This window comes from Pelecanus crispus, chromosome 12 (assembly GCF_030463565.1).
Source record: "Pelecanus crispus isolate bPelCri1 chromosome 12, bPelCri1.pri, whole genome shotgun sequence".
Classification (NCBI taxonomy): domain Eukaryota; kingdom Metazoa; phylum Chordata; class Aves; order Pelecaniformes; family Pelecanidae; genus Pelecanus; species Pelecanus crispus.
Window position 1 is genome coordinate 20,761,725 of NC_134654.1, and position 13,426 is coordinate 20,775,150.

Genomic DNA, 13,426 nt, shown 5'->3' on the forward strand with positions numbered 1-13,426 from the left:
TGGTTGTGCTTCACTGTAACATGGGGGAGCCTGTCACTGCACCCCAAATTGCCTGTACAAGTCAGCAGCACAGAAGGAAATTAAAGCCTTGATGCACATGTCCTGCTGGCACTGACAGCCCGCAGCCACCCCCAAGTAGCCTGGGTCTGTCCCTGTGGGGCAGCCAGACCCCCTTGCACAGCACCGCCTTGTCATCTTCCTCCCTGAAGCAGGATGAGGAGCTGCTGAAGCGCATCCAGGCCACCGTCATGCAGGTGCAAGGGGACTATGAGAAGCTCAGCTCTGTCACGGGGAACCTCCTGGATGACCGTCACCAGAAGCAGAAAGATATCGAGGTAGGTGGCTGAAACCCCGTGGGGTCAGAGCATCCTCCAGGCAGACGACCACAAGGAATTTGTCCCCCTGCCAACCTGCCCACAGCCCTGTGGAGGTTCAAAGCACCTTTCCTGGAGGTTTTTGGGTAGGGAGGGGGAACAGGGGGGTGCTGAGCTGGCTGGGAGGCAGCTCTGACCCTGCTGCAGTGTCATGGGATGCTTTCTGTGTTGGAAGGCTCTGTTCCAGTCCCTGGAGAGGCTGGAGAAGGAGAAGGCGGACAAGGAGGACCTGGTGCTGGGAATCGATGTGGTATGGCCTCGAGGGTCCCCAGCGCCAGCCAAGGGGGTCCCGGGCAGGGTGACAAATGCCCCTTGTCCCTTGGGGGCTCGGTGGCAGAACTGGGAGAGGGAGGATTTCCAGACTGGCTGTGGGTCCCTCACCAGGTCACTCTGTCTCCCCCCAGGTCCCTTGGTGGGACCAACCCCACGGGGGTGATGGGGTGAGCAGGGCCACGTAACCATTTCTCCCTCTCCTTCCGACATGAGCTGGCCTGCCCATCGTACCTCCATCCTTTCCCCACTGCTCTCCTGCCTTTCCCTGTTGCTAGAAAGCAGACAAAACCGCCCTGGCCGGCAAAGTCAGTTGCACCCAGTTTGATGCAAGCATGGAGCGGCTGAATGAGGTGATCCAGGAGATGCTGAGCCAGGTGAAGGGCCAGGAGCAGGGCTGGCACCAGGTCCAACGACAGCTCAGTGAAGAGATGGACTCCAAGGTGAGGGGTGGCTCATCCCCGCCGCACAAAACCGGCACCTTTGGGGCTTGGCAGCCTAAGGCAGAATCTCTCCAAGGGTCCCCTCCCGGCTTTTCCCTGGGGACTGCGACGTCCCATCCCAGGGCAGCCAGCTGAGGGTGTGTGCCCGTCCGCAGCTGGACCGCCTGGAGCTGGGGCCCTTCAGGCAGCAGCTGGAGGAGCACTGGAAGAGCGTCCTGGAGCAGCTCAAGAAGGCGATGCAGACAGAGGCTGACGATGCGGCTGGGATTAAGAAGTGAGTGCGATGGGGACGGCAATGGATTCGGGGACCGCACTCACCCCGTTCCCTCTGGCTATCCCGGTCGGTGCCTGCGTGGTACCCTGGCATAGGACCAATGTAGCCAGCGAACGGTGGGGACGCTAAGGAAGTAGCTGTGCCTTCTCCCACCAGCAGCCGGTTCCTGACATTAGAGGGGGCACGAGGAGGGCCATCTGCAGCATGGAGCCCTTCCAAACCAAAACTGGTGTGTGGGTGCAAAGGCTCTGTGGGGCGAGGGTGGGGGACGGCAGCTCATCCCCCCGGGCAGGGGCGCAACACGTGGCGCTGTGGAGCTGGGTTGTGACCTGCCCTCCTGGCAAGGCGCAGGGCGGGTAATTAGTGCTGACGAAGCAATGAGACCAGTGCAAGGGCTGGTTTGGATGGCAGGCGTGGGCGCCTGCGCCCTTCACCTCGTATCCCTGCCCGCCCTGGGTGGCCATGGGCAGCTGCTGGGTTTCAGAGGTGCCATCAGGGCTGAGGCGAGCGTGTCCTGGTCCTCAGGGCAGCCGTGACAAAGCTCATCCTAAAAACTGTGGGAATCCTGCATCCCCCAGGCCCAGCGCTTGCTCCCAGGCTGGGAGCATTCCACCCCGGCAAGAGGTACAGGAAACCCCCTGGCTTATCCCTGCCAGCCCCAGCACCCTCAGTTCTTAAAGGACTGGGGTGCCATGGGGGCCTGTGGGAGCAGTTCCCAAGGTGGTGGTGGTTTTTCGGTGCTTGCTTCTGTGGATTCTCCAGTGCCTAATACAAGGTGGAGCTTTTTCCCAGGTGGGAGCCCACAAACAACCACTCTCCCCCATCGTACCCCCTTTATTTTGTAACCAGCCAGTGTGTTGGGACCTTGCTGGGGTGGTGGGGGATAAACCAGGCTCAAAACCCCCAGCTTCCCCCCACAGATGCTGCAACTCGCTCCAACGAAGCGCCCGGCACCTTCCTGCTGCCTGCAAGCTGCCTGCCTGCGTGCAGCCAGGGTGTGCTCCCTGCCCCGGAGCTCACCCAGCCCTTTTCTCCCACCCCAGGCAGCTGCTGGCCCATTTCCACTGCGTGTCCTGCGACCGGCCCCTCAGCGTGCTGGTGCCTGGCCCGTGAGTAGCACCCGGCACCGGTGCATCGGGGGGGGGCTGCGTGGGGGGGAAGGGGGGAGGTGGGTGCTGGCGGTGCCCCGCTGTGCCAGGCATGGGGGTTGGGGTGTCTGCCTGGGGGGCCCAACCCTGCTGAGCCCCCTCCGCAGCCCTGCCTGTTAGCAGGGGGACAGGGACCCCGCCCCGGGGGCAGCAGTCAGGGGGATGCCGTGGGGTACAAGCCTGTGGGTTTTTGGGGCGCTGCCCCAAGGCAGGGTGGTCGTTTGTCCCCTGTCACCCACCCGCTGGTCCTGCCCTCCCCAGGCACATCGTGGCCATCCCGTCCATGCCACCACTGCCCCCCCGCCTTGCCGGGCGTCCCCATGCCGTCCTCGAGCTGGAGCAAACACAGCAGCAGAGCCACAGGTAGGGGACACAGGGACCCATCCCCGACCCCCTGGGGTGCAGGGTGGCCCTGCCCCAGTGAGGGAGAGCTCTTCCTGGGGTGGGGGCAAAGGGGTCCAGGGGGCGTGGGCAGGGTAGGGGAGCAGAGCTGTGCTGCAGAGGGTCAGCTGCGCTTGCCCCAGGTCTGTGGGGTTTTACAGCCCCCCCTGCGCTGCCCCATCTAGCCCAGGTCTCTGTCTCAATGGTGCTGAAGCCACATGTGATGAGTTGTGTCTGGTCTTAGCCTAACCTCAGGCTTGATGGGGATTCAGGTGCCTCCTGTGAAACAAGTTGCCGAAATTAAGCACAGCAGCTGGCACAGCCCAGCTCCTGCCTCCTGGTGTCCTTTGCGTAGGGTGCAGGGACCTGCCATGGCCTTGAGCAGCTCACCAGGGCCGTGGGGAAAGAGCAGATCCAGCACGGCTGGACGGGCGTGGGTCTCCTGCAGCAGTCGGAGGGGAGCTGGGAGGGGCACAGCCCGCCGGGGAGCACACCCCTGGCCCCCTCCCTGACGTAGCAGGGTGAAGCACGGGGTGCCACCGCGCCAGGCGTTGAGCATCCCCGTGCCTGTCCCACAGGGAGCGGACGGCCGAGTGCGGGTTCCCCAGCGTGCCGCGGCACTGCGGGGGCCGGCACACCCTCACCCACCCGCTGCAGCGCTGCCTGCGCCCCCAGCCCCTCCCGCCCGGCGCCCCACGGCCGCTCCAGCCCCCCACCCTGCTCTCCATCAAGGTAGGGATGACAAAGGTAGGGATACGGCAGGGGCCACCCAGGCTGGGAGGGTGATGAGGACCATCCGGCGGGGATCTGTGCCTCAGTTTCCCCGGGGAGAGCTGGGTGTGGGAGGGTTGCTTGGGGATGCTGAATTTGGCCCCGCGTTTCAGCCAGCTCTCTCCTTCCCAGCACGACGAGATGGAGCTGTTGGGCCAGGATGGCCACATCTACAGGGGCCGGTGGGACAGGCCTGCACTCGTGGGCAAGGAGGGTACGACCGGGGCAGGCTTGGGGAGGGGGATCCAGCGGGTGTGAAGGGGACAGCGGGGTGGGCAGGGCGCCTGTGGGGTGCCAGGTGTTCCCCCACCTGTGTCCCCCCTGGCTCCCCCCCCCCCCCCCGGTCCCGCAGTTCCCCCCGGTCTCTCCTGCCAGGCTTCCCAAGGGACAGGCCCAAGCTGTCCCCAAGGCAGTGGGACACCCAGGACACCGGCCGCCTGCTCTCGCGGCCCCAGAGCGCCGGCTCCTCACTCAGCCAGCTGGGTATGGCCCTGTGGGGGCACCGGGGGGGAGAGGGCACCCTGCTGTCTCCCGGCGGGTGGGGGCGAGCGGGGGTCTGTGCCTGCAGCGGGCAGGGTGGGATGGGGGGCTGGGGCTGGGGGTAGGATGGGGAGGGGCAGGATGGAGGGGGAGGGCTGGCGGATGGGGCAACTGGTCCGTGTTGGAGCCGGAGTGGGGTGGGGGGGACGTGGAGGGGTGGTCCTGGCCAGTGTGGGACCGCAGCCTGTCTGCTTCAGGCTGGGGGCCAGGACCCTGTTTCTGGGTGTCTCCAGCCAGGCAGGTGCCCCCGCTGCCTGCCCCGTCCTGGGCCGGCAGAGCTGCCCCACGGCTGCAGGGGGGCTCACCCCTGCCTCTCGCCCCCAGGCCCCGCCGCCTCGCCGGAGCACAGGCCAGCCTCGTCCCATGGCCACCTCTCCCAGGCACGGGGGTTCCTCCCACCCCTCCAGCCCCCGCCGGACGGATCCAGCACCCCGGCAGCCGGGCAGGACTGAGGGTCCCCCACTGAACCCCCACCACCCTGATGGCCGAGCAGGGGAGCAAGCGGCTCTGGCCAGCAGCAATAAAGGGCGATGGGCAGCCGAGCGCCTGTGTAGCCTGAGCAGGGCGGCCCTGGGTCAGGATTTTCCCATCATGCACAAGGAGGGGTCGGCAGCATCCCTCGTCTTGCGGCCACGCGTCTCCAGAGGAGCTGAAAGCAGCCCCAATCCAACCCCCTCCCAGGGTCTGTGCCGGCCCCGCGCTGCCACCGCTCCCCCTGACACCCCCCCGGCCTCCATGAGCCCTGTTTGGCCCCGATGGCCCCTGCCAGGGGAGCTGGTGGCCCCAAATGGGGTCTCGGGGAGCCAGGCGGTGCAGCAGGAGGATGATGATGCTCAGTTGCTGAAGGTGGTGGGAAACGGGGATCCCAGCAGGAAGGGCGGCAGCAGGACATGGCTTAATGCCAAAAGCAAATCCCACCGGTTTGCTATCGCTTATCTCGAGGGATGAGCATCACGGAGCTGGTTTCCTTATCTCCTAGTGGAGAAACGCCCCCTCCTTTGTCACCCCCTTGTCCCCTTTCCAACAATGCCATCGATGGAAAGAGGAAGGCACTGACCCCGCTGCTGCCCTGCTCGGGGCAGCTGATGCTTCCCACCTCCGGAGCAAAGCACCATAACCCCTCCTCTGCCCCCAACCTTGGCGGGACATGTTTCCCCCCCCCCTTTCTTTTATGCCACCTCCATAGCTTGGGGCTGCTTCTCCCCAGCCCCCTTCTGCCACCCATCCCCTTGCTGTCGGATGGGAGAAAGCCCCAGTGTGCGCTGAGACCTAGCACAAGTTGCGTCATGAGTGGTAAGGTACCGGGCAGGGAAACCGCAGTCCCTAGCAGCAGCGTGGGGGACATGGGGGTGTCACATCTGGGGACAGATGGCTGTGTGCGTGGGGGGAGCCGGGGCTGTCCGCTGGGGACAGCCCCGGCTCCCCCCACGCACACATGCAATGACACATTTGGGGCGGACACGAAGATGGTGGCACCTTTTGGGTGAGTGGGAGGGTGAGAAACCCTGAGGGGAACCCCAGGGACAGCCAGGAGGGCTCCAGGTATCTGGGGAGCAACCCTCACCCCCCTCCGGTGACGTGTCCCTGGGAACTGCCCTGTGGAAATCCCGCTCTCCTGGTGGATCTTCTCCCCAAGTTTGGGGGGGGGGGGGGGGGGAGACCCCATCCCTGCCCACCCCACTGTGGTTCCCAGGCACCTTAGTCCCCAGGGGATGCTTTCCCTGGTGAGTTTGGTTTTTCAGGGGGAAAATGGGCGCTAAAAACCTGCTTTGGGGGTGCCCAGGTGGAGCCAGAGGGATCTGGGTTCCCCCCCAGTGCCACCTCCAGTGGGATAACTAGGAGCACTCGGAGAAAACCAGTGGGCACCAGGGTAGAGCCAGCAACAGGCCATCCTGCACCCCACAGGTGTTTAAGGTGCTGATGGGCTAAAAACCACCCGCCCTGGGACTGACTGCGTTTGCAGGATATGGCCCAGCTGGGGCTGACCCCTTTGGTGCTCAACCCCCACCCCAGCCCCATTTGCTGCCTCTGGGACACATCTGTGACCTATAAACACCCCCCCCCCTTCCCCCGCCACCCCTATAAACATGAGCACCCAGCACCCATAGCGGGTTGTGGGGCTGGGTGCTGCCTGTGCCACCGGAGCGGGTGAGTAGCCCCAGCTGGAGGCTTTTTTTTCTTTTTTCCTTGGGGTCTCCTCATCCATGGGGGTCTCCCTATATCCCCTGGGGGTGCTTTGCTGCTGTGCCTTGAGCCCCCCAGCCCTTGCTGGCATCTGTGGAGCTGCTGCATTCCCATTTTGGTGGTGGTGGTGGGGTGGAGGATCCCAATTGCTTGTTGCATGAGCAGCGTGGCAATGGGAGCTGTGTTTTTTTTATTCGATTTTAATGTAGTTTGGATATTTAAGCACTAAACCAGGAGTGGCTTGGGACTGGCGTGTGGCTTGAAGCCACTACAAGGGTGGTGGCACAGTGAGCGGCTTGGGAGGTCAGGGACCCCCCCGCCCCGTCCTCAGGCTGGTGGCCCGTCTGCAGCGGGGGACGCTCAGGAGGCATCACCCCCAGCACAGCGTTTGCCTAAAAGCCTGGCAGCCGTCCAGGGTCGCAGGGGGACTGGGTGTCCCCACAATGCTGAGGCCGGGGGGGGCTCATCACACAGTGGGGCTTGCAGGAGGATACGGGCTGCTGGGGCGGGGGGGGGGGGGGGGGGGTTGCAAGGGTGCAGGATGGGGTTTTGGCCACACCCCAGTACTTAGGGGTCCTCGCTATGCCAGGACTTGTACACCCATGGCTCCAGGGTCTCCTCTTCCCTCTGCTCTCATCTTTGGGGATAGCAGTGGTGGCTTCTGCAGGCAGAGCGCAGGCAGTGCATGGGACTCCATGCAGCTTCCTGGCACTGCTGGCAGCTCCTGGGGGGGGGGCCTGCCCCCACCGGTGACACTGCAGCGTGGCGGGGCTCACCCCCATTCTCGGTGCCCTGCCAGGGACATCCTCCCAGCAAAGAGAAAAGGCAGGGACAGCTGGTGTTAAAAAAGTGATTTTTTTTTTTTTTTTATTTTTAAATTAATAAAAAACCTTCAACCTGTTTTTCCTTTTTTTTTTTCTTTTTTGTTCTTTTTTTTTTTTTTGTGTGTTTTTTTAAGCAAGATTGATTTGAAAACTAAAAAACCCCCCAGCTTCCCCCTCCCCAGGGAAGGGCCATGAATGGCAGTCACAGGGACGGGGAGGGGGAAATCACCTTGATAAATCACAGCCCCCCAGTTCTGCTTCCATCTGGCCCTGGAGGGGTGCCCAGGGAGGTAGGATGGGGTGAGGGGGGGCCCGGGGGTGTCTGTGCAAGAAGCTGGGCTAGGTTTGGAAGCCAGAGGAGAGGCGCGCTTTGCTCTGGCCGCTGCAACAAGCGCCCAGGAAATCCAGAGCCGGGGTGGGGGGGGAACCCAGCTGCCCTGTGCCCCCTTGGCCATGATCCGGGGTGCCAACAGCTGCCTCCATCCATTTATTTTTTGTTATTCTCCCACCACCCTTCCCTCTCCTGCCCTGCTGCAGGGATGCTGGGGGGGCACGTAGGGACACACACCCCCACCCCACCCCGGCAGTTGCCTCCATGCTGCTGCTCCTTCTCTCTGGATTTATATACATTAGATATATTTATATATTATAGTTATATATTAAAAAAAAAAAAAAATAGGGGGAGAAAAGACCAGCTAGCGACTCTTGCAGAGGCTCTTGTGGGCCGGTGCCCTTCCCGGCAGCATGTTCCCCAACCCCCACCCCCCCTTAAAAATAATAATAAAGCCTAGAAAATTATTCCAGTGCGTTTCTCGGGGAGCCCCTGCTCCCAACGCCCTGGCCCAGACCGCTCGCTTCCCTCCCCCCCCCCCCCCCCAATTCCCCCTCTTCGGCCAACCCAGTCTTATCTCTGGCCGTCCATGGTGGCCACGGCTTTCTGTGGGGGGCCGGCGGGGGGCGGGGCGGGGGGCCAGGCGGGCTGCGGGTGGTGCAGGTGGTGGTGGAGGCCGTGGGTGGTGGGCGAGGAGGGTGGCAGCCAGGCAGGCTGGTGGCTGGGGGGTGAGGAGGCCCAGAAGGGGCTGAAGCTCCCCGGGGGGGAGCAGGCCATGGAGGTGATGGGGCTGTTGCTGCTCTGCAGGCTCTCGGAGGTCCGCAGCTTGGAGAACATGGCCAGAGCGTCTGGGAAGTTGGGTGGCGTGGCTGGCGTGTTGCTGGGGGTGCACATCTGCGGGGGAAAGGAGAGGGTGGGCGTCACATCAGTCACGGATGCTTTCAGGGTCCCAACCCGCATGCAAGAGGTGGACCCATCACCGGGGATCCTGACTGCATCCCACACCTGGGACCCCCGGCCCCAGGGGATGCTCGGGGCCCAGGTCTGGCTGCATCGGGGTCCCCAACGCTGCTGTGCAGACCCCAAGGGTCTGGGTGGCTCCCTGAAAGGTGTAGGGGCTGCATGGGGAGGGTCTCCAGCCCAGCCAGGGCCAGCCTGGGCTGGGAAGGACATTTTGAACCATCCAGGGTACTCAAAAGCGCTGGGGGGGGGCAGCAGGTTTGGGGAGGGGGATGCTGCTGATGCCAGCTGCCCCATGGGATGGGGCTGTTCCAATGGTGTCCAGCATGGGTGGGGAGGGTGTTGGGGTCCCACCTGGCCCCGCAGGACCCCCATTCACCCAGCTGCCCCTCCCCTTCACACCCCATTAGGGCACAGAGAGCGAAAGGCAGGCAGGGCCCCCCCGGGACGGGACGCGAGGCGGCGGCCAGGCCCCGCCCGGTTCCTGGTACGCCCCTGCCTTCTGTGAACCCGGCTAAATTTAGCACCCTCCCCCCACTGCCCGGTGAGGGATCAGGCCCTTTTCACAGCCAAACTTGCCAGCAGAGGAAAATGCAGTGGGTAGGACCCAGCACCCTGATTCAGCAAAGCACTTGTTATGCTCTGAGTATGGGGGGGGTGCTAAAGCCCCCCCAAAGGGGCTGTGCAGGGGGGCTTCACCCCAGCAGTGCAAAATAGGGTGGGCCCCTGCCCCCTTTTTTATCTCCAGAGAGGGGTCGCTGGCAGGGAGCGGTGTCATGCCACGGGCTGCTCTGAACGACGCAGCGGGGTTAGAAATAGCGGTGCTTTGTCCAGCCCGGTCCCGGGGGACAACGGTCTTGGGGGGCATTCCCCCCCGCCCCACTCGACCTGTTGAGCAAAACTCAGCGAGGCTGCGTGGGGTGCATGCACAGGGAAGGGGTACGTGTATGGGGTGCACACGCAGGCAGGGGAGATGCGCTGGGCGGGGACACACTGGGAGGAGATGCACGGGCATGGAGGTGGTGCATGCATGGGGGGGCTTCACCCCTCTGGGTTAAATCTGTCCTGAATCCCTGTTGTCCTCGCAGAGCCGTGGCTCCCAGCGGAGCCCGAGGCACAGCTGAGCAGCGCATCTTGCTGCTGTGCTGCTCGTGGGGATGGCGAGCGGTGCCAAGGGGCCGGGGCAGCGTCTGCTGCCTCCAGCTTTTGCTGCCTTCAGCAATGGGGAATCAGGGAGACGCTTCTGATGGGGAATAGCTGCTACATCATCCCCCTTCCCGGGGCTTATCCCGGGATTTGCCCCTGCCTGGTGCTCAGCAGCCCCAGCTGTTCCCCAGCACACACAAACCCCCAAATGGCTCTCGCAGGTTCCTCCAGATCCCCATCCCAGCCATCCCTGGTGATCACTGGGGTCAGAGGAGCTGCTGGGCATGCTGCAGGTGCTCCCTGCTCCCCCCTGCTGCAGCCAAACCCCAGCCAGGGGGGTCCCAGCTGGACCCATTCAAAGATGGGGCACTCCCTCAGCCTCTCCCAGCCCGAGGGAAAGCAGTGGCTGGCAGACCCACGTCGGCAGCGGGATGGGTGAGGGCCAGGGCACCCCAAAAATGCAATTACAGCCAGGCTAGCACCAAAGGCGTTCATGGTGAGCCAAGGATTTTCCTCCCTGGCTGCATACAGACTTTGGGAGAACTCAGTTCAGAGCTCACCTTGAAGAGGTGGTAAGCCAGGGTTTTTTTTGTTGGGTTTTTTTTTTTTTAAATAGCCTAGAAATTTGGCAGTATCTGAAGAGATACTTGTTGCAAAAACACCCAAACAACAACAACAAAAAAAACCCAAACAAAACAACCCAACAAAAATGTCAAGTGACTATGCTTTGGGTGGAAAAAAAAATCAAAACAAAAACCAAAACAAACTAACACTACAGCCGTACACACACACAAACACACACACACACAAGCCAACCAACCACCAGCCCTGGACCAAGGTCGGATGTGATGCTGGAGGGGGGACACAGCTCTGAGCTTCTGGGGCGGTGTTTGCCAGATTAATTTGAAAAACATCAATTGAAAAAAAAAAAAAAAAAAATTGCCATGTAACTATTGCCTTCCTCCTCCAAGACTTTTTGTTAAGGAGCCACCCGGCTGTCAGAGGGTCGGTCCCACCGCGAGCTGCTGCACCGACACACCACACACCAAACAGCTCCGGTGAGTCCCTTCCCCGTGGGTTTTGCCGGGTGCAGGGAGCCTCCCCTCTGTGGGGGTGAAGGCGACGTGCTGCCCCGCGCCGTAACGCCGCTGCACTCACAGCTTTGTTCTCCAGCGCTTGAAAAAGAAATAGAAACTGCGACCGCAAAGCCCCTCATCTCACCCCCTGCCCCAAGCCGTGCGGGGCACTTTAAGCTGCAAAATCAGGATGCTGGGGTGGGGGGGGATAGCAGCAAAAAAAATGCTAAAAATGCAAGGTGGGAGTATTTGGGGAGAGGGTGAAAGGTGTTTTGTCACCACGTGGAGCACGCAATGTTAGGAAAACACGGGGGGGGGGAGGGGTGGGCTGTCCTGCTCTGGACCCTCCATGCCAGCCGGGGTGGGGGCGATGGGGCGGCCATCGAGCTCGGGACGGGAGGTGGGTCCCGCTCCGCCCGGGGGGAGCGGGATGGGTTTCATCAGAGCTGCTTTGCATCCCGCTTCCGGCAGCCGCTGGATAGGAATCGCCCCGACGAGGCTTTTGGTGTGAAAACACAGCAAGGCCTGGATCCGGCCGGCAGCTCTCGCCTGCTCTGCCATCCCCTCTCCCACCGGGAAAGAGGGTTTTCCGCGAGATGACCCTTTGCAAACTCCCCGAGTCGGCGAGAAAACGCGCAGGGGGAGGAGGAATTAAAATAAAAGGGGTTTAAGTGGGAGCCAGCCAGCAAAATGAGTTTCTCTGAGAGAGAGCGTTTGCTGCCGGTGATGCCGGGCCGGCTGGCGATTTCCTGACGGCATGAGAAAAGGGGGGGGAAAAAAAAAAAAAATATCGGCTTAGCCCAGATCCGCTCCTTCCCCCGCGCGCGGCACCGTTTAGTTCCCTCAACATAAAAAAAAAAAAAAGATATGAAAAAAAAACCCCCCAAAACACAACAAAAACCACACGGAGGGGAGTAACTTCCTCCCCTCAGCCAAGGGGCCGTGCCCTCGGCCAAGGTCAAGCGGTGTTTGGGGAAAGGGGGGGCAGCAGTGCCCCCCACCCCGGGTGCGGGGAGCCCAACTTCCAGTGCGATGCTCGCGGAGACAAACTATTTCCTGGCAGACATTTTAGCTCGTGTTTACATTCGCCGGCTGCGTGTTCCTCCGGGCGCAGAGCAATATGGCTGGCAGGGGAGCTGACAGCTCCTCGTCCCAGGGGGGGCTGCGGACCCCTCGGGGGGGGGGCGTGGGGGGGTCCTAAACTGGGTGGTGTTTGGGGAGGGGGGGGGAGTTGGGGGGGTGTAGCTGGTGGGGTGGGTTTGAAGGTGGGGTTGGGGATGGGGGGTTGGGGAGGGGATGGAGGGGTGTGGGGGTGCGGGTCTCACTCACCATCTGGGGGGGGTGGTGGCTGCTGGGAATGTTGGTCTCCTGGAAGAAGGCGCTCAGGGCCGTCTGTGGGGACAAGCTGTCAGCCCCAACCCACCCGAGACAAAGGGGGAAAGAAAACACGCCCCCCCCCCGCCCACCCCGCAGCCCCCCCGCTCGCCCCCACCCCCGCGGGTCCGCCCCAGGGGCGCCCATGGGCACCCCCCACCCCCCCCAGGCCTAAGGCTGGGGGAGCCCGGTGCTGCCCTCCCCCCGGCCCGCTCGGGATCGCGTCTCCCCCCTCATGCAGCGGCTCCCCCACGCGGGGGGGCAGAGCCCACCCCCCCCTTGTTTACACGGGGTCCCACCCACGGCCCCCCCCGCCGCCGGCTCGGGGCGGGGGGCACCCCGCCGGCGCCGGGCCGCAGCTCGGGTTACGACCCGGGTATAAATAGGCCCGGGGGCGCTCGGAGCCGGTTCCCCCCGCTCCGCGTGGGTGCTGGGGGGGCCCAGCGGCCCGGCCACGCGTGTCGGTGGGCCGCGAGTGGGCCGGCCTTCCCCCCCCCCCCCCCCCCACTCCCTTCCGCCCCGTGGCTCTGCGGGCAGGGGGGTGGCGAGGCCTCTCGGTCTGAGGTGTCCCGGTCTGGGGGGGGGGGGGGGGGGGGGGGGGGGAAGGTTTGTCCCGGCCCGTACCTCGAACTGCCAGTGGGCCGCCTGCAGCAGCTGCTTGGCCTGGTCGGCGGCGCAGCCGGCCGCCAGCACGAACTGGTTGATCATCACCTGGTGCCGCAGCTCCTCCATGTTCACCGACATGGCGGGGGCGGCCCCGCCGAGCGCCGCCCTGGCTGCCCGGAGCGCGCCCGCCGCCCCGCGCCGCGCCGACACCGGGGGGCGGCGGAGGGGGGGCTGGGGGGGGGGGGGGGGCACACACGGCGAGGCCCCGCCCCCGCACCCTGATTGGCCGCCGCCGCGCCGCCCGCCCCGACGGGCGTTCGGTTCGAATCTTCCAGCTGCCCCGGCGCCGCGCCCCGCCCTTCCGCCTTCCCATTGGCCGACGCTTGTGTTTTGGCTGCAGGCGGCTCCGTTATTGGTTGTTGCACCTCGGGGAGGGCGGGGCGGCCGGCGGAAGGAACGGCGCGACCGCTGATTGGGTGCCTTGCGAGTTTTTTTCGGAAGGCGTTGGTGACGTCACGTTCATTGAGGAGGTTCATTGAGAGGCGCGGGGGGGGAAGGGCTCAGCCACCCCACGGGCACCCCGGCGCTGGGGGAGCCGCTCCAGCGGGGTCTCCCCCCTTGCCCCCCCCCCCGCCCCAGCAGGGCTCTCCCTGCTGCCCCCCCTTCCCGGGGACCCCCGCCTGAGGCCGGGGGGCGGGAGGGGGGACCCGGCCTGAGTTCACCC

At 64.0% G+C, this 13,426-nt stretch overlaps 1 protein-coding gene across 1 annotated transcript; it reads right to left on the bottom strand.

Annotated features, from left to right (window-relative positions):
- Positions 1-8,113: 8,113 nt before the first annotated feature.
- On the bottom strand, positions 8,114-12,840 carry UBALD2 (UBA like domain containing 2). Its single transcript, XM_075720029.1, has 3 exons — positions 12,721-12,840; positions 12,052-12,114; positions 8,114-8,434 (listed from the first exon to the last, which is right to left on the bottom strand). The coding sequence occupies exons 1-3, from the start codon at positions 12,838-12,840 to the stop codon at positions 8,114-8,116; spliced, it is 504 nt and encodes a 167-aa protein (XP_075576144.1).
- Between the last annotated feature and the right edge of the window lie 586 nt (positions 12,841-13,426).